Source organism: Coregonus clupeaformis, chromosome 1 (assembly GCF_020615455.1).
Source record: "Coregonus clupeaformis isolate EN_2021a chromosome 1, ASM2061545v1, whole genome shotgun sequence".
Lineage (NCBI taxonomy): Eukaryota > Metazoa > Chordata > Actinopteri > Salmoniformes > Salmonidae > Coregonus > Coregonus clupeaformis.
The window spans coordinates 26848003-26868669 of NC_059192.1; the positions used below are offsets into that span (position 1 = coordinate 26848003).

The window sequence follows — 20667 nt, forward strand, 5'->3', positions numbered from 1 at the left end:
CTCATAAAGCAGGTCTTGTCATGTCATGTCATTGTGGGAAGGGACTGTTTTTTAAAGGGGTATTACTACAAACTGACAGGGTGGAAAGTGAAATCAGGGACACACAGAAACTCTTAAATACAGTAACAATAAATACAATAATCATGAAGAAAAAGTATTGATGACATATATTTTAAGTAGGACTATAAAATAATGAATAAATCTTTTGAATATGTTTTTATTTAATGGCTTATACAGTGAGGGAAACAGTATTTGATCCCCTGCTGATTTTGTACGTTTGCCCACTGACAAAGACATGATCAGTCTATAATTTTAATGGTAGGTTTATTTGAACAGTGAGAGACAGAATAACAACAAAAAAATCTAGAAAAACGCATGTTTAAAATGTTATAAATTGATTTGCATTTTAATGAGGGAAATAAGTATTTGTTTTTTGGATTTTTTTGTTGTTATTCTGTCTCTCACTGTTCAAATAAACCTACCATTAAAATTATAGACTGATCATTTCTTTGTCAGTGGGCAAACGTACAAAATCAGCAGGGGATCAAATACTTTTTTCCCTCACTGTATTTCTCGTAGAAGTCGATAATAGCACCCGGGGACATGGTGTTGCGATATCAAAAACAAAATGCATACAATTCCCTTTGAGATCCATATCTTTGTGTTTTTATGGTAAAGGACACCTAACTTTATATTGTAAGCCCTTTGAATCCACATTTTACACTAAATAAAAGGTGTTATTTCCTGGGGACAGAAAAGGCACCGCATAACAGCAATGACCCTTATACAGTAGTTACAGTAACCTCAAATGAGGCCATGGATGTGTTACTCATTTTAAGGTTGGATGTTACATTAGTTTGTAAGATAGCCTTAACTTTAGGCTATTTACTGTATTATGAAAGTGATAGTGAATTGTGTTTGGTTGTCAATGCAAACAAATATCAACATTTGAAGGAGATGTACCTTCTGCTTGGATAGTTCCATCTGTGCCACTGTCTGGCTTTAATTCCAGTTTTTCTGCAAATGAATAATTGAAATGTTCGATTCACGTATCCATCTCAATCAAAAATCAAAGTAGAACTAAATTAAATTAAATGAAACTACACGGGACCTCCATGCATTGAAACATGTGGCTTTCTCGTGGCTTTCCTTTGCAAAATAAATATAAATTAACAGACTTATTTTCATATACGTGTCAACATATAACACCATATTAAGGTGTGGGACGTTCACTGTATTACAAGGAACAATTAGGTCTATTTTGCTCCAGCAGCTAGCATAATCTGTCCATTCACAATTCACCTGTGGGAACATGGCTGCTCTCAACACCAGACAACAGAAAGAGTTGGCTGCTACTATTCGAGAGATTGTTTGTGAGGAAATTGCACTGCTCACTTCTAAAGTGGATACCTACTCAACTAAAGTGGAAAGTTTGGAGACAGCGGCCAATGTGATAGAGGGGTGATTGCGCACAGCACATGTCCCGTCCACAACAGATCCCGGTGTATGATTGTACAATCCACAGTTTTGAGGTCAAACAGCAAATTGTTCACCTTGCAGCAGAATCGAGGGCTCTGACCTATGCTGAGAAGAAGATCAGCATCTACCCAGATCTGAGTACCGAGCTGCTGAAACATAGGTCAACCTACAACGAGGTGAGATCCCAGCTACGCAAGCTAAACCAGAGATGCAGCTTTATCCACCCTGCAAAACTCACCTTGACCTACCAGAATACAACACACACGTTTTCCACTGCCAAGGAGGCTCAAGACTTCTTCGAGAAACACACTAAGCCCAACACACAAGGGGACGAGTCGAGAGATCTAGGCTAACCCTAATTTGACTGGCTCAATATTAAGGTATCCTATCCATGCACAATCACGCAGCCTCAATTGGGTAAAAGGAACACTATTACTATTATTATTGCTGAACATTGTACTTCGTTATTATTATATTGCCTATGGTCCAGGACATTTAGACAATGATGACTCCACGCCAATGAATGAACAATGGACAATATATTGAAGTGTCATACAGACTTGGTCTGCTTCGTCGTGCGGATACAGCGCATTGCATCCCTATCAGTGGTGTAAAGTACTTAAGTAAAAATACTTTAAAGTACTACTTAAATAGTTTTTGGGGGTATTTGTACTTTACTTTACTATATATATTTGTTGCCATCTTTTACTTATACTTCACTACATTCCTAAAGTAAATAATGTACTTTTTACTCCATACATTTTCCATGACACCCAAAATAACTTATTACATTTTGACAGGAAAATGGTCCAATTCACACACTTATCAAGAGAACATCCCTGGTCATCCCTACTGCCTCTGATCTGGCGGACTCACTAAACACAAATGCTTCATTTGTAAATTATGTCTGAGTGTTGGAGTGTGCCCCTGGCTATCCACCAATAAAGAAAAACAAGAAAATGGCTTAATATAAGGTATTTGAAATGATTTATACTTTTACTTTTAATATTTGAGTATATTTTAGCAATTCCATTTACTTTTGATAGTTAAGTATATTTAAAACCAAATACGTGTAGACTTTTACTCAAGTAGTATTTTATTGGGTGACTTTCACTTTTACTTGAGTCTGACAATTGTATGACAATTGTGTACTCAAGTATGACAATTGAGTACTTTTTCCACCACTGATCCCTATATGGGCTAAATATGGCAATATACATTGGAAGCTATTCGTCTACTATTTTTATTGTACTACTGTTTAAGATGGCCAGTCCTATATGGCCTGCCACACAATTCCAGTTTTTTGTGTTTTTGTGTTTACGCTACTCATCTAGACTGCATTTCTTGCACATTTATTTTTTTTGCATTTTTTTTATTTTTTATATAGTATAGAGCACCTGAAAGCTTAAATACAAATTGAGGGTACATTTATGTCTAAGGTAATTTAAACCATATTGCTAATAATAATGAGGATAATAGATCAATAGCTATTACTCCTACAGCCATCGTATTTGACTGTTTAGGCTTGCATATCTGTTTTTCCCTTTCAGTCAGTACTCGGTATAACATACTATGGGGAGTCAACGACCAATCCTATTCACCTGAAGCAAACTGAAATCATGCCCGAGCCCGCCCATTGACTCTGTACCGGTACCCCCTGTATATAGCCTCCCTGCTGCTCTTTAATTATTCTTTATTTAAATTTTTGACTCATCTATTTCATGTTTTAAAATTAAATAAATTAAAACATTAAAAAAAGACAGGACTAAGATCAAATCCTAATACACTGGTTCTGGCAGGGCTCGCAAATGATTACGGCATGCAAACCCAGCCACGAGCTGCCCACTGACATGAGCCTACCAGATGAGCTAAATGCCTTCTATGTCTGCTTCAGACAAATGTGTGATCACGCTCTCCATAGCCGATGTGAGTAAGACCTTTAAACAGGTTAACATTCACAAGGCTGCAGTGCCAGATGGATTACCAGGACGTGTACTCAGAGCATGCGCTGACCAGCTGGCAAGTGTCTCCACCAAAATTTTCAAACTCTCCCTTACCCAGTCTGTAATACCTGCATGTTTCAAGCAGACCACCATAGTCCCTGTGCCCAAGAACGCCAAGGTAACGTGTCTAAATGTATATCGCCCCATAGCACTCACATCTGTAGCCATGAAACGCTTTGAAAGGCTGGTCACGGCTCACATCAACACCATCATCCCAGACACCCTGGACCCACTCCAATTCCCATACCGCCCCAACAAATCCACAGATAACGGAATCTATATTGCACTCCCACACTGCTCGTTCCCACCTGGAAAAGAGGAACACTTCAGTGCCTTCAAAAAGTATTCACACCCCTTTACTTTTTCCACATTTTGTTGTGTTACAGCCTGAATTTAAAATGGATTAAACTTGGATTTTTTGTCACTGGCCTACACACAATACCCCATAATGTCAAAGTGGAATTATGTTTTTTGAAATATTATGAACACTTTCTGATGGCACTTTATTGGAGAATGCTGTTCATTAACTACAGCTCAGCATTCAACACCATAGTGCCCTCCAAGCTTATCACTAAGCTCAGGACCCTAGCACTGAACACCACCTTCTGCAACTGGATCTTTGACTTCCTGACGGGCCGCCCCCAGGTGGTGAGGGTAGGCAACAACACATCTGCCATGCTGACCCTCAACACGGGGCACCTCAGGGGTATGTGCTTAGTCCCCTCTTGTACTCCCTGTTTATCCACGACTGCGTGGCCAAGCACGACTCCAATACCATCATTAAGTTTGCCTGACGACACAACGGTGGTAGGCCTGATCACTGACGACAATGAGACAGCTTATAGGGAGGAGGTCAGAGACCTGGCAGTGTGGTGCCAGAACAACAACCTCTCCCTCAACGTCCCCCGTGTATAGCCAAGTTATTGTTACTCATATTTATTATTACTTTTATTATTATGTGTTTTACTTTTATATTATTTCTCTATTGTCTGTCTCTCTGCATTGTTGGGATAGGCCCGTAAGTAAGAATTTCACTGTTAGTCTACACCTGTTGTTTCATTTAAATAAAGATTTGCATAGGGCTTTAGTAGCTCTTTGTTTTAGAATGATAGTTTGAAACATGTTCAGTTGTTTATGTTCATAGGTTCATGTTCATAGTCGATATGAATACCCAGTCCTGATATTACATACAGACTATAAAAAGACAACATGTACAATACAGTGCCTTGCAAAAGTATTCATCCCCCTTGGCATTTTTCCTATTTTGTTGCATTACAACCTGTAATTTAAATGGATTATTATTTGGAGTTCATGTAATGGACATACACAAAATAGTCCAAATTGGTGAAGTGAAATGAAAAAAATAACTTGTTTCAAACGATTCTAAAAACAAAATCACGGAAAAGTGGTGCGTGCATATGATAAGATCTGGTGCAATCAATTACCTTCAGAAGTCACCTAATTAGTTAATTAAAGTCCACCTGTGTGCAATCTAAGTGTCACATGATCTCAGTATATATACACCTGCTCTGAAAGGCCCCAGAGTCTGCAACACCACTAAGCAAGGGGCACCACCAAGCAAGTGGCACAATGAAGACCAAGGAGCTCTCCAAACAGGTCAGGGACAAAGTTGTGGAGAAGTACAGATCAGGGTTGGGTTATAAAAAAAATCATAAACTTCGAACATCCCACAAAGCACCATTAAATCTGTTATTAAAAAATGGAAAGAAATGGCACCACTGGTCAGAATTGAAGGAATGATGGATGCCGCTAAATAAAGGGACATTTTTGAGAGAGAGAACATAAAAATACATGTTTCATCTCTCAAAGTAAATATTGTCTTATTGAGTAATGTTTAGATTTCATTTTTTTTTAAATTACGGTGACTTTTCTGTGGTGGATATATTTTGAATTTTAGTCTTAATGTGTTTTGCGGTTGTGTCTGCATGGGCTTTTGTGCCTCCTCGTGTGTCCGGGCAGCCAGCAATAGGAAGGACAGTCATTATCTTTGCTGTCTTGGTCCTTGACACATTTACACTCAGACACATACCCACATATGGATCCCCATCTCTCCCTGTCCCTCTCTCTCTCCCTCTACCTCCTCATCTTTTTCAGACTCTCAGGTAAGGGCAATATGTTTCTATGAAGTGATGAAGTCTCATGGTTCAGTGCACTGCTCCTTGACGTCAGGGAAATGCTGAAACTCTGAAGACAGGAGCACCAGATGGACTAGCAAAGATTATCTTTTCAATAACAATACCTCTATTAGCAATGTTTCCTATGGTGCAGATGTAATAGGATTTTTCTGCTGTGTGAGGATTGGCTTGAATCCCAGTCTTAAGTGTTTTTTACCAAAAACAAACTTAATCACTCAGAACCAATAGAGGCCTGCTCCTGACCTCCTTCTTTTTGTCTGTACCTCTGTGTTCAGGTACTCCAAAACTCCATGTGGACCAACATGAGGGGACTGGAGTGGAAGAAAGGAGTGTCACTGTCCATTGTTACTATGCACCGAGCTGTCTGTTTGAACTACTGGCACACAGCTCAGACACCCATGCCTACCATCATGCCACCAGAGGTCTCTTCACAGTCCCCAAGTCCAGAACAGACTATGAGAGGCGCACAGTACTACATAGAGCCATGACTACATGGAACTCTATTCCACATCAAGTAACTCATGCAAGCAGTAAAAATATATTTAAAAAACAGATACAAATGTACCTTATGGAACAGCGGGGACTGTGAAGCAACACATACATAGGCACAGACACATGCATACAAACACACAATAACATACGCACTATACACACAGGTACACATGGATTTTGTGTTGTAGATATGTGGTAGTAGAGTAGGGGCCTGAGGGTACACACTTAATGGGTTGTGAAATCTGTTGGGAATGTATTGTAATGTTTTTAAAATTGTATAACTGCCTTGATTTTGCTGCCTTGGCAGCAGCTGAAGGGGATCCATAATAAATACAAATACAAATAGGTACACTGGAACTCTGAAGTGGTGTAGGCGGGGTATTCCTTGTGTGGTGGAAGGGCATGTTTCGTTTTTGCATCTTTTACTTTCGGTTTTGTACACCAGCTTCAAACAGCTGAAATTACAATATTTTTGGTTATGGAAAATATATTTCACCACGGTTTAGATGGTGCAATGATTCTCTACACTATACTTCCTTGTTTTGTCACAAACTGAAATGAAGCAAACTATTAGAAGGAAAGTGAACGTGAAAAAAAAATACAATAAAATATAGCTAGCTCTCTCTCTCTCTTGCCTGAACAAATACATAACCTTTTACTGCAGTGGGCTAAATCAGGGTTACACAGAGTGTTTCTTGGTAGTCTTGAACAAATCTACTTTGAAACAAAAGTATACACCTCACACACATGGTTATGGGCTTAAAAAACAACAACACATGTACCATGTCAAATATAGAGTTGAAATGTATAACATTTTGAGTTTGCATCCCAATATTCCACTTTATATACAGTACATCACAGAAGACTGAAATATAACAAAATCATTTGACATAGAAACACTGTATCTTCGGCGGGTTTTTTGAAATATTGTTTATTAATGATGAAATTCTGAAAAATATTAATAACATTCCACCCATGAGTCCACTATAGGGTGATTTGGTCATTCGACTGCAGGAAAGGGCTACCTGTACAGTTTGCCACGCTGATCCAAAACACCAACATTAAAGCGCTATGTATGAATTCTATGCAGTCAATGTTATGTCATTTCTATTTTCCCATTCATAAAGCATTTATAAAACATTTATAAACATGCCTCACATCAAAAAAGAAAACGGACACAACACAGAATGTTAAAGGAAATATGAACATTTTATAAAAAAATTACAGGTGTCGCTAGCACAGAAAACAATTGCTTTAAAAACAAATCTTATGTTTGTTGTTTAGTAAATATTTCAGCTTTTATTTTTTATTTTTTTCATTGTTTGTTCCTGTAAAGCACATTGCGTTGCATTCCATGTCTGAAATGTGCTGTATAAATAAAGCTTGATTTGATTTGATGTTTATAAATGCTTTATGAATGGGAACATATAATTTACATTACATTGACATTAATGTGAATGCTACCATGATTACGGATAATCCTGAATAAATCCTGAATAATGATGAGTGAGAAAGTTACAGACATCATACCCCCCAAAAATGCCAATGCTGTAATGGTGAGAGGTTAGCGGGTATGATATTTGTGCATCTGTAACTTTCTCATATCATTATTATATTGTAATCATGGTAGCATCCACATGTATTTAGTGTTTAGAAACATATTCTATTCTTATTTACAATAAAAGTAACTCAAATGACAGAATACATTATTTACCATTCATTTCTATTGGGTACAACATTATCTGAAACACAACTAAAACAAACAGTAAATGCATCTAACAAATGTGTAGAGTCACAAGCTTGATGTAGTCATTGTGTGCTATGCATATGGGACAAAATACTTAACTTTTTACTACTTTAATACACATGTGATGAATTTGTCCCAATACGTTTGGTCCCATAAAATGTGGGGGACTAAGCACAAAAAGTGCTGAAGCTGACAGTCTGCACTTTAACCTCATAGTCATTTTATTGTTTCAATTCCAAAGTGCTGGAGTACAAAATTGTCACTGTCACAATACTTTTGGTGCTCACTGTATGTCTCTCAATTTAATCGTAGGAACAATACTTTTTTTGCCGAATTCCTGGTGATTTTGCAGTGATTTAGTTTTCCCACAATATAAATAAAATACAATGTTTACTAAGGCAATTTATGGGGCCAAATAAAATTGGCTGCTTTATTCCTTTTATTTTTTCCAAGAAAACAAGTAGTCCAGCGGATAAGAACCAAATGTACCTGAGATCGTTCCACTTTATGATACAAGTATCAAACTTGGTACACTAATTCTAAATACCTTAAGGAACATTTTAAAGATTGGAGGCAGTCTGGGAAGCATGTCTGTCAACCTGTTACATCTTTTCGCCTGAGTCATGGAGAAAAAAAACAAAAACAAGTTGACTGTTACGTTCCCTAAAGACAAACCTAGATGTCGTCACTCAACAGAACTAACGAAGGGAACTAACAAAGGCATCACTTCGACAACCAAACCAAAACAGAAGGGGTTTCAAACGGGTTCTGAAAGACACCCATGGGGGTGTCCACCGAATCTTGGCAAAGCAACTAGAAAGGGACCTAAAGGACACCCATCATGCCTCAGAAAAGACAAGCTAAAAGAAAAACCCCACAAGAACTTAGGATAGGGAGTTACAAAGAATACGGACCAAACTAAACAGGGGAGAACACCAGATTCAGGCTTTATTGGCAACCTAAAGTGGATGAGCTAACGTGAGGGATAGCTCTCCCAACATCTCTCCCAATGTCTTAAATACCAGCTGGGCCAGCACTGGTGAGAAACATCCTCACTAACGAGATCACTCTGGGCCAGCACAGGGGAAACCCATCCTAACTCCGATCAGTTAGTGCTAACCAACCTTTAAATGGAGAGAAAACCCAAAGCCTGTAACATTTACATAAATGTAATATCTGTAATAGATTTGTACAGTACTGTAGACTTTGTACAAGCTTCTCCGGGTTTACTATTTGAATGTCAAATCCTTTGGAAATGGGTAACGGAGGACAGTAACTTGCCACTCAACTTTGCCCCCAAAAGAGAAGTGACTCATGAAAGCAAGTAAGGGCGGTGGGGCACACTGGCCGCAGTTTAGTTTTAATCTTGTGCAATCAAATACAAATCATGGAATATCGATGTACAGTCAGGTCCAAAATTATTGGCACCCTTGATAAAGATGAGCAAAAAAGACTATACAATAAATAATGGAAATACTGAGCTATATTGTATTCTAAAAAAATATACTTTTATACTAATACAGTTGCTCAGAGAAAGAGATTTTGTTTAACAAATAATATTTGCACCCCTAAAGATTCTTATAAATAAAAATACAAACATTTTACTTTTAAACAATGAATCTCATCTTAAGGAAATTTATTTGGGCCTTCTATGGCTTCCCGTTTTACTGTGGTATAAAAATTAGGTGACACACATGCAAATTCCCTTTGTCAACCATCACCATTGGAAAAGGCAAAGGACTCACAAACGAAAAGAGACAAATGGTTGTTGACTATACCAATTTCCACTATTAGGGCAACAATTAAGAAGCTTAAAACCACTGGAACAGTGTTAAACTTGCCTGGTATTGGACACATGTGTATCTTGTCCCCATGCACATTGAGGAAGCAAAGAATCAAAGAAAAGTCCTAGATTCACAGTTGGAGAATTACAGACTCTTCGGGTCACGAAGTTTTCAAAACTACAATTAGGCACCATCTCCATGCCAATAGGCTCATTGAAAGGGTTGCGACAAAAGAAGGATACATATGCAGAAAATAACCTCATACCTACTGTATATGATTGTGGACCTTTGATGCTATGGGGCTGTCAGATATTTTATATACAGTACATATGAGGAGATAGCTGAAGACTCTACCTATCCATTGATGTAAATATATCCCCTGTCTGATTCCTAGTTTGTCCACTAGACAGCAGTAGTGAGTCACTGTGTTTGAATAGTGAGTCACTGTGCCAAAATGGCTGAACGGATTTTCAAGCCTGACGTCTTAAAATGACTTTAGCAATCAGGGCTTTCAATTTATGGAGTAATAAAAAAATGAAGACACAGACAGGTGAGGAAACTTCAAACTTATTCTCCCATTCACATTTCCTATTGTAAACAATGAGCTAGATCAGCGGTGCATGTGGAGGATGCATACAAGGTAATGTGGATGGAGAAGGAAATGCATTGCTTTACAATTACAATCAGAGTGTATCCTTTCCATGCATACTAAATGTTTTCACTTTTGGTGACTTGATCTACATTGTACATGATTTATGGCCTTTATGAGGAGGGGGAAGATTCTTATGACATTGCCAGCATTAAGATCTGAGTTAAACTTTCATAAAGACAAGGACTGTAGCTTTCAAATGATATGTCACTTTCTATTTTGGGGTGTCCCCCAAACTCACCGGCTCCAGTACTGCGTCCAAAACAACCACACAGAGTTTAACAGGTTTAAAGGTCAACGGCATCATGAACTTTATTTACCAAGTACCAGGACATTTTAGCCAAAAACCTGGTTGCCTCAATAACCCATAGCACACATCAAAATCCACAAAGAAATTGTTAATTGACCACAAAATCACAATTTTGCAATGGCCATCTCAGTCTCCGAACTTGAACCCCATTGAAAACCTGTGGTTTGAATTGATTAGTCCATAAGCGCAGACGAAGGATATCAAGGATCTGGAAAGATTCTGTGTGGAGGAATGGTCTAAGATCCTTCCCAATGTGTTATACATCTCATAAAATATTTTTGAAAAAGGCTCAGTGCCGTTATCCTCGCAAGGGGAGGGTGGCGGAGTATTGAAAACAGGGGTGCCAATAATTTTTTGGGACCTTTTTTAAAATTACTTGTTTCCCAATTTTTTTAGCTTACAATATAGCTCAGTATTTGTATTATTTATTTTATACAGTCTTTTTACCTCATTTTTTATCAAGGGTGCCAATAATATGTACTTGACTATGATGTGAACAGAACAAAAGCAAAGGTGCATATTTTTCACTAGGTGGCACTCTTTCCTTTACATATTAATAAAATCAAAGAACATCTAAACATAGAATGTTAGCTATTTGTTTGAGTTATTGTAAACCATAGCATACATTTGACACATTTCAGTGCATAATTTAACTGTAACAATTGTTAGAATGTTGTACATGTTACTTATATAAAAGGTGTAATACCAGTTTGGAAAACCAGTTTGGAAAACCAATTATGTCCCACCATAATGCAAAAAATCAACATGGAGGGTATCCATGTTGGTGAGGAAAACAAAGGTATCAATTCAAACAAAGACAATGGTCAATACCAACATGAATGAAGCAGGTCTTTATTGTCGGTCATCATTGATCAAATGGATAACTTGTAAGCAAGCTAGTTCGTATAATAAGCAGTTGATTTGATAATGATTTAATTAATTAAACACATTCATGCAAAGTCCGTCCTAGATTGGGCAGATCGATAGTCCAGACAAGTAAATGTGGATGGGGACAGAAAACATCTTGAATGTACCCATAAAATAATAATATTATTTCTCCCTCTTCCTACCATCATTTTATGTATTCATCGATTATATTTTCTTTTTTTCTTTAATCAAAGTTAATGATTAAGTACATGTACAATAGTTAACTGTTTACATTGGATACTTTATCTTGATGTTCTTAAAAATGCAGGTACATGTAGTTCGTAATAACTTTGATTGGTTAGCATTTCATTGCACTTCAATTTACATACCATATTTAATTATTAATGTTGTAGTTTGTCATTGCTGAAAGTATTTGTTCTGATAACTTTCCATAAGTTCCATCTCTCTCACCAAACAATCTTTAGAATAATGTCAAATTAAACACATACTGTATATTTAACACCACACTAATTTTAAACACAGTTTGAATGCAGCAGTATTGTTAAAGCTCGAGGTCTCATCCAACAATTTGACACTTCTGAAAATTTAAGTAAACGAAACAAATGCAATTAACACTTTTGATTTATCAAATGAAAATAAAGCTAACTTTTTGTCTCAAGAAGTAACTATACACTATTGGTAAATTATTATGGAACACCAGTATATTTCAATGGCAAGGCATGGCAAATTTCCTAGAAGTGCTGATGGACCAATTAAAAGCAAACTTTTATTAGTGTGAGCCAATGAAATTGCTTCTTATTAAACTGTGAATGATTGACATCACATAGCAGCTCTACCTGAGTGCATGTCTTACTAAATTGCTCAAGACATTTTTCGGTGATGTTAGAAAGTTGTTGGGGTATTGTACGAAGCAAAATAAATGAATTTGAAAATGTTGTATTGTACTATCGTAGATGTATCGCTATATTGTAAATTGTATTATCCTTGTCATTTGATGAGAGAAATTATGATTTCCGTAAGATAAAAGTGCAGACTAACAGTGAGAAAAGACAAATAAACAGTGACATTTAAAGTGCAAAAGAAAGAATATTCTACAGTGATGTTTTTAATATGCAGCATGTAGTAAGGGGACACATATGTTCAGAATAATAGGTATTTGTAACTGAAAAAAAATTAAGGAATTAGCTAAATCTCTGAAATGTGAATGATTGACTGATGATTTTACACCTGAAGTAAACATTCAGTGAAACTGTATAGCTAGCACCCCCTGTATAGCTAGCATCCCCTATGGGCCCTGGTCAAAAGTAGTGCTAAATAGGGAATAAGGTGCCGTTTGGGACGTAACGTTAATCTCTGGGTACATCCAGTGAATTCCCCTAAAGAAAAGCCACTTGTGATCATATCTGGGTGAAACCATCTCCCGAGGTAGACAAGAACACATGTGGACCATTACAAAGCCACTAGTAGATACATCAACTTAATCTTGTAAAACGCATTCATTTCGAATCCCCCAAAAATCCAGTTCAATCTCAATGAACAAAGAAAGAGTAATAATGACACTTATTTCGGTAACACTTTACTTAATGTAGCGTTACCCTTATTTCAAATGGAGATATAGGCCTACTGTAGGAAATATTTAGTAACACTTGAAGCGGTTCCTCGTGAAGTGTTATATTGTCTAATAAGCACATTCATAGCACTTTATAGATGCATTCGTAGGGCTTAAAAAGACGGTATACTAGTCTATAATGGTTATCATAGATACGGCACACTTTTTCATTCCAAATGCAGATTTACCAGCTGTGATAGTCCCTGATTAGGTGTGAGAGAGAAATAATAACAAGTGTAAACTGCACACTGCCTTTTTATAATCAAACACCATTTCAGATCTGATTCTTAAGTACATGAAGGTAAAACTTTACTTGATGCACCTTATGTGTTATAATGCTTTAAAAACATTAATGCATCTCATAGATGCAGTCATTGAGCATTGTGAAACTTTACAATACAGGTAATAAGGCATGAGAGAGATATTCATGATACATAACAGTCTCTGGTACCTTATTGCTTTTTGTACAGTTTCTTTGACTTCATCTTTAAGGTGCTATGAATGCTTGTAAAGCAATACAACAGTTGATAACCCTTCATAAGAAGGAGCGTCAAATAAAGTGTTCCCTAAATTACTTCTGAGGTTTGACCTAAATAAGGTGAATCCTATAATTTAGCTATATATAATTTTCATATCACACATGATCATTTTAATTTAAAGCACTTCTTTAAGCAAACTAGTCAGTAAGATCAGATGAGGCTGCTGCTCTCCTGTTGCAGTTGTTGTTTTGTCCCTGGAAGCGTTTGTGATCGGAGGAGTAGATAAGAACAGGTCTTAGAACAGGTCTTATTAAGGCTTTTGAGGGCTGCAGTACTGAGTCAGACTCCATTAGATTCCTCCAGGATCAGACTTTAATTACAGAGGGGCTAGGGGACCCCCCCATAACAAATCAGGTACCCCACATTTGTCAACGACATGGACGTTGGGCACCATTGTCGTGCAGAGCCGCCAAGAGTCAATGTGTAATTCGAACCCTGCTAAGGAACAAGTTCCTAGACTGTAATAGGGAGGCCTAAGCTGCAGATGAAGTTACTAACACCCACTTCCCTAGTCTGTGTGGCGTTGGGGGTCACACCGCTGCCTGGTGCTCCCTATTACTTGTTTTGTTCTTGGGCTTAATTGTGATTTGAAGCAGACCCCTCTTTGTTATCTTAAGCTGAGAGTTAAAACAAAGCGTTTTTGCACAATTTGGGACAAACACGTTTGAGGTTGTGGAGTTTCTCTGACATACAGTAGATAAAGGGGTGTGTGAAGTGCAGTGTGGATAGTCTGATGGATAGATTGCCCTGATACACTAAGCTAGGCTAGCCTTTATTATCTGATGGCTGTCTTGCTCTCAGAAGCATCTGACTTCCCCTTGGTGGGTGTGGATGTAAGTGTGGATATAGATGACGATGGGTAACGTTTGCCTCGCCTTCTGGGTGTCCCAGGGGCTGAGGAGTCCTCGGTCTGAGGCGGTCTGGGTTTTAGCGGAAGTGCAGTCTGCGCCCGCACGGATATGAGCTGCCTCCGGATCTCTGTGACTGCAGCCCCCCGGCGTGGGCGCTGAGGGGAGGGGCTGTCGGTCCGGGAGGTGGAGTAGCTGCGGGGGGAGGTGCTGAGGCTACGGGGGAAGGGGCATGCAGAGTGAGGGGCTCGGAAGATGACCCCACGCAAGGGGGCCCGGGGGGTGGAGAATAGGGGGGAGGAGTTAACCCCGGGTCCAGGTCGGGATTGCAGAGTCTGGGACCTCTGGTGCAGTGGAACATTCATGCTTGGGGTCCTGGGTTTGTGAGATTGATGCCTGAAAGACAGAGACACAACACAGAAATAGTCAAAGATCTAGAATGATGCTTTGAATCCTCAATTCTGTTCTAGAATGATGTTTTGAGTTTATAATATGGAGTCTTTCACATAATATGAATATTATTATCCATTCAGAATATTATTCAAAGGACAGGGTGAACAACACAGTAGACAGAAGGCAGCCTTGGCTTGAGCCCCTATAGATTGGGAATTGATAAGAGCATGTGTTTCCTGTCAGATATGTTATAATTGAACCCACCTATTATATACAGTTGGAAGTTGTGGCTTGTGGACACTAGCATTGGTGCCATTTTCAGACGCTGTAACAGAGGGTCCCTGCAGCTTAACAGGCGTGACAGGACGGGGTATCCTGCTTCTTTGTCGCCCCCCACGTCTCTCCCTTTCCCCCCCAACACCCCTTTCCTTCCTGGGCAGAGAGTCATCCTCATCATGGGTGTCTTCCTCTGACTGGGTCTCTGCTGCTGCTTTACAGCCATCATCCGCAGACGAAGCTGAGGAAACAGAAGCCAGTCTTAGCATACGACCTTGTGTCCTTTCCATGACCAGCCGGGCTAGGTGGGGTTGCTTGGCCTTCTGACGAGACTTGAGTGACTGGGACGCTGCCGACTGGTCCTGGTCCGAGCCGGTGTCCTCCTCAGACTGGGAGAGAACCGGGATTCGGCTCAGTTTGCGAGGCCTGATTTGTTTGCTGGCCACTTCTTTGCTCTCCACCTGGTGCACTGCCAATGTTTCTGGATCACCAGAGTCCTTGGGTTCCTCTTGTGGAGAAGTCTCAATGTTTTGTTTGAGCTGGACCTGGCTCTCCTTCTTTGCCAACGTCACGTCTTGGGCAGGCGCCTTCTCAGGGGAAACGGCAATAGGGGTATCCAATAGGGGTATCCTGAAGCCCAGGACATCCTGGGCTTCAGGTTCTTCGGAGGGACAGAGAATGGGAGAGGAGAAGTTTGACTGTATCGCTGGCGGAGCCTCGTCCCCATGTTCCGTCTCTTCTTCCTTCTCTTTTTCTGGAGGGATTAATTCCTCAACCTCTTTCTTTGCAACATCCTCTTCCTCCTCCTTAGTCATGTCTACCTCTTGGGAACCTAGGGTTTCTATCTCTGGAACTTCCTCATTGGACCTACTATCTCTCTTCTCCTCATCCTCCTCCTCCTCATCTTTCTCCCCCTCCTCCACCTTGTCGCTCTCTGGAATGTTCTCCTCGTCCCCTTCCTCATCTTTCTCATAGACATCTCCTTCTGATCTACTCTCCCTCCTCTGTACGTTGTATGTCTTTGGGACCTCACCCTCAGACTCCCTCTCACTCCCATTATCAACGTCTTTGTCTGAGAGGTCCCCATCGGATCTGCTCTCCCCACCCCTCTCTTTCTCTACATCGGAGACATCCTCCTCTTTCTCTCCCTCCAAGCGGTCCTCCTGTTTGGCTGTGGGCAGCCTGGGTTGCAGGGTCCCTGAGGAGCTCATCACATTATGGTGGGTGGTCTCGGCAATGTGGATGAATGTGCGCTCCACTTTGGTGAAAGGAGGGGAGGTGCCAGTAGGAGCAACCACATTGGACGCCACATTGACCAGGATGGCAGTGACGGCCGTCAAAGATGATTTGGGCTCGGACTTCAGCTGGGAGGACAGAGTACCTGGCTCAGACACGTCCAGCAGGCTTCCCAGAGCTCCCAGGGCTCTCTCACACTGGGGTGTGATGGCTGCCAGGGTCCCCTGGCGGCTCCCAGTATCGTCCGGGGGTAGATCGCCCACCACGGCAAGGGACCTCCTCATGTCTCCAGGGGAGAAGAGCACCAGGGTTTTGGAGCCTTCCTCCAGCTCCAGGTCCGGATCACCCCCTAACCCGACTCCCGCAGAGACCTGGTGAGGGTAGTCCAGAGGAGGCTCGTCTGCGAGGAGAGTAGAGGGAGCTCCATCATCTCCCTCCTGGCTGTGCTCGCTGCTTTTGGGGCTCCCGACACCGCTGGACCCAACCCCGGCCCCATTCACATCCCTATCACGATCCTGCTCAACAAGGGTTCCGGAAACAACCTCAAAGGAGGTTTGGAGAGGCGGAAGGGTGGCGGTGAGCATGGCAGAGAGGAAGTCCACCCGATATAGGCGATGCTGGGCCAGCATGATAAGGTCAGGTCTCTCTCTCTTTGCACTCTGTTGGAGGAGGTCCTCCACACTGCCACCCTGGTATGTGTTGATCTGCTCCGGGGCCTACAACATATGACAAAGAGAGAGGCTGGCTGTAGTACACAAGTATCAAAGGAAAGGAAACACTTTCCCTGAACCCTAGGACATATTACATACAGTATATAACAATGAAATAACAGATGTATTATTTAACAATGTGTTAATGAAATGAAACAGAACAAACATATTTGAAGAACACCATCACAAAGACTTTAGTACACGTAACTGTAAACAGTTGCAGAGCAGAACCAGTGTATGATCTTAAAAATATGAATCTATTAGAAAACTTTAGATATGTTTAAAATTACTATCATAGCATCAAACCATCTCACGCAAAGACAACATTTCCGTAAAGTACTTCCCCAAATCCTTTAATCATATTTTGGTTGTATACAAGTGTCTGAGGATTGTTTACATACATGGATAAAAAGGCACAGAAAGTGCATGTTATGTTCTCTGTTTTCTTTTAAATTGCTCAACCCAGGTTTGATTTCAAGTGTAGCCATGGTGTAGGCATGGTTAAAAACAGTGTGTTGCCAAATGTATGTACAGCTGTGAAGCAGATATACAAGATCACATGACATGCTGACATCAAAGTACTGAAATGTTGTTGATCCAGCAATGTACTAATATACATGTTTTTAAACATTTATTTAAAAGATTGCTTGATATACATGCTTTTAAATACATGATGTAATACATGACTCTACAGGGTTACTGTGATACAAAAACAAATGCTTATATTATAGGTGATATGGACTGTCCTGTCCTCCTTTACTGAGAAAGACTCTCACAGATCACGATGTTGTTCAAATAATGGTTGACATCTTTTACATTCACTCCAAAGTATCTTACACAATCCCATGCCAACCCACCCCACCTCACATATACATTATCTGCAATGAACTGAAATGCAGGTATGCCAGTACTGCGAATCATTATACATCCTAGGAAGAATTTGAGTCAGGAAGGACTTTCATAGAAGAGTCCCCAATGAAACGGAGTCAAACACATTGTTTCCAAGTGTTTGATGTTTGGTACCATTCCATTGATTCCATTCCAACCATTACAATGAGCCTGTCCTCCTGTAGCTCCTCCCACCAGCCCCCTCTGACATACACACAAGACTGGGGCAACATAATATAGGCTAAAGCAGCATCATTACAGTATATGATTGCATGTAATTTTACATGAGAATGCTTCGGCAGGAAAACTCCCAAAACCCATTTCACCGTTACCAGCCAAACAAAATGTTTGACGTGCATGTTTTTAACACATGGTTACCAAACCTACTAAGGTAATCACTGATCTGTGAGTATCCTTTTTTCGTTTGGAAATAAACCAAAGTGAAGAAGATAAACTCTAGACCAACGTACACAAGGACATATCACATACAAATCAGACTTGACAAAATATAGTTCAAGCAAAGTGGCAGCCATTATTGTTTATTGTGAGAACTGAACTGAGATCAGGGCCCCCATTCACAAAGCGTCTCAGAGTAGGAGTAAATTTTTCCTTTTAATAAGATTACATGGACAGGGGGTACCTGACCTTAGATCAGCACTTGTATTCTGAGATGCTCGATACATACAGCCTCAGAACTGAGCTTAATCAGAGGTTGAGAAATACATTCAGTGAGGTTCATTATTGGATCTCTGAAAAAGTGAAATTGATGGAAGACCAAAAAGGCAAGTGTATTATAACATATTTCTTCCTCATTATACAATCTATACATGGTCTCAATTCAATTAAACCTGCATTGTGGTGTTTACACAGCATAGCTCTTCTTTTCCAATGGTCAAATGAAATTTCAAAGCGGTGTTGTGTACTGTTAAATCCATAGAATTAGGAATTAGAATTCAAATGGATCATGACGAGAGGCAGGGAATATGTTGTGTACCTCCAATCAAGTTGATTTGCAAAATTTCATCGACATTGGTGTCATATTGCCTTAGATTTGATGGAAGGAAGACTTGAATTTAACATTGAGCATCAATCAATGCCTACTGGATCTTTATGGTTAAATCCTACTACTACTGGCCCAGGGCAAGCGGATAATGCGCTCGCCTCTGGAACCATATACAGTGGATTCAGAAAGTATTCAGACCCCTTCACTTTGTTACATTACAGCCTTATTCTAAAATGGATTAAATACATAAAAATCCTCATCAATCTACACACAATACCCCCATAATGACAAAGCAAAAACAGGTTTTTAGATTTGTTTGCAAAACATATATATATATATATATATATATATAACGTATTTACATAAGTATTCAGACCCTTTGCTATGAGACTCGAAATTGAGCTCAGGGGCATTCTGTTTCCATTGATCATCCTTGAGATGTTTCTACAACTTTTTAATTGGAGTCCACCTGTGGTAAATTCAATTGATTGGACATAATTTGGAAAGGCACACACCTGTCTATATAAGGTCCCACAGTTGACAGGGCATGTCAGAGCAAAAACCAAGCTATGAGGTGGAAGGAATTGTCCATAGAGCTCCGAGACAGGATTGTGTCGAGGCACAGATCTGGGGAAGGGTACCAAAACATTTCTGCAGCATTGAAGGTCCCCAAGAACACAGTGGCCTCCATTATTCTTAAATGGAAGAAGTTTGGAACCTTCAAGGCTCTTCCTAGATCTGGCCGCCCAGCAAACTGAGCAATCGGGGGAGAAGGGCCTTGGTCAGGGAGGTGACCAAGAACCCGATGGTCACTCTGGCAGAGCTCCAGAGTTCTTCTGTGGAGATGGGAGAACCTTCCAGAAGGACAACTATCTCTGCAGCACTCCATCAATCAGGCCTTTATGGTAGAGTGGCCAGACGGAAGCCACTCCTCAGTAAAAGGCACATGACAGCCCGCTTGGAGTTTTCCAAAAGGCACCTAAAGGACTCTCAGACCATGAGAAAGACGATTGTCTGGTCTTATGAAACCAAGATTGAACTCTTTGGTCTGAATGCCAAGCGTCACGTCTGGAGGAAACCAGGGACCGCTCATCACCTGGTCAATACCATTTCTACGGTGAAGCATGGTGGTGGCAGGATCATGCTGTGGGGATGTTTTTCAGTGGCAGGGATTGGGAGACTAGTCAGGATCGAGGGAGAGATGAACGGAGCAAAGTACAGAGAGATCCTTGATGAAAACCTACTCCAGAGCGCTCAGGACCTCAGACTGGGGCAAAGGTTCACCTTCCAACAGGACAACGACCCTAAGCACACAGCCAAGACAATGCAGGAGTGGCTTCGGGACAAGTCTCTGAATGTCCTTGAGTGGCCCAGCCAGAGCCCGGATTCAAACCCGATCTAACATCTCTTGAGAGACCTGAAAATAGCTGTGCAACGACGCTCCCCATCCAACCTGACAGAGATTGAGAGGATCTGAAGAGAAGAATGGGAGAAACTCCCGAAATACAGGTGTGCCAAGCTTGTAGCATCATACCCAAGAAGACTCATGGCTGTAATCGCTGCCAAAGGTGCTTCAACAAAGTACTGAGTAAAGGGTCTGAATACTTATGTAAATGTGATATTTCAGTTTTTTATTTTTTATAAATGTACCAAAAAA

The 20667-nt window shown here is 40.2% G+C and overlaps 1 protein-coding gene across 4 annotated transcripts in view; it reads right to left on the minus strand.

Annotated features, from left to right (window-relative positions):
• Positions 1-11456: 11456 nt before the first annotated feature.
• LOC121574054 (tau-tubulin kinase 1) overlaps positions 11457-20667 on the minus strand; it is a 52493-nt gene continuing 43282 nt past the window's right edge. For all 4 annotated transcript variants that reach the window (XM_041886632.2, XM_041886614.2, XM_041886622.2 and 1 more), the window contains 2 exons: positions 15162-17125; positions 11457-14900 (listed from right to left, as the gene is read on the minus strand). In XM_041886632.2, coding sequence (XP_041742566.2) covers positions 14432-14900; positions 15162-17125 — 2433 coding nt within the window. In that variant the 3' untranslated portion in view covers positions 11457-14431. The remainder of the gene's footprint in view (positions 14901-15161; positions 17126-20667) is intronic.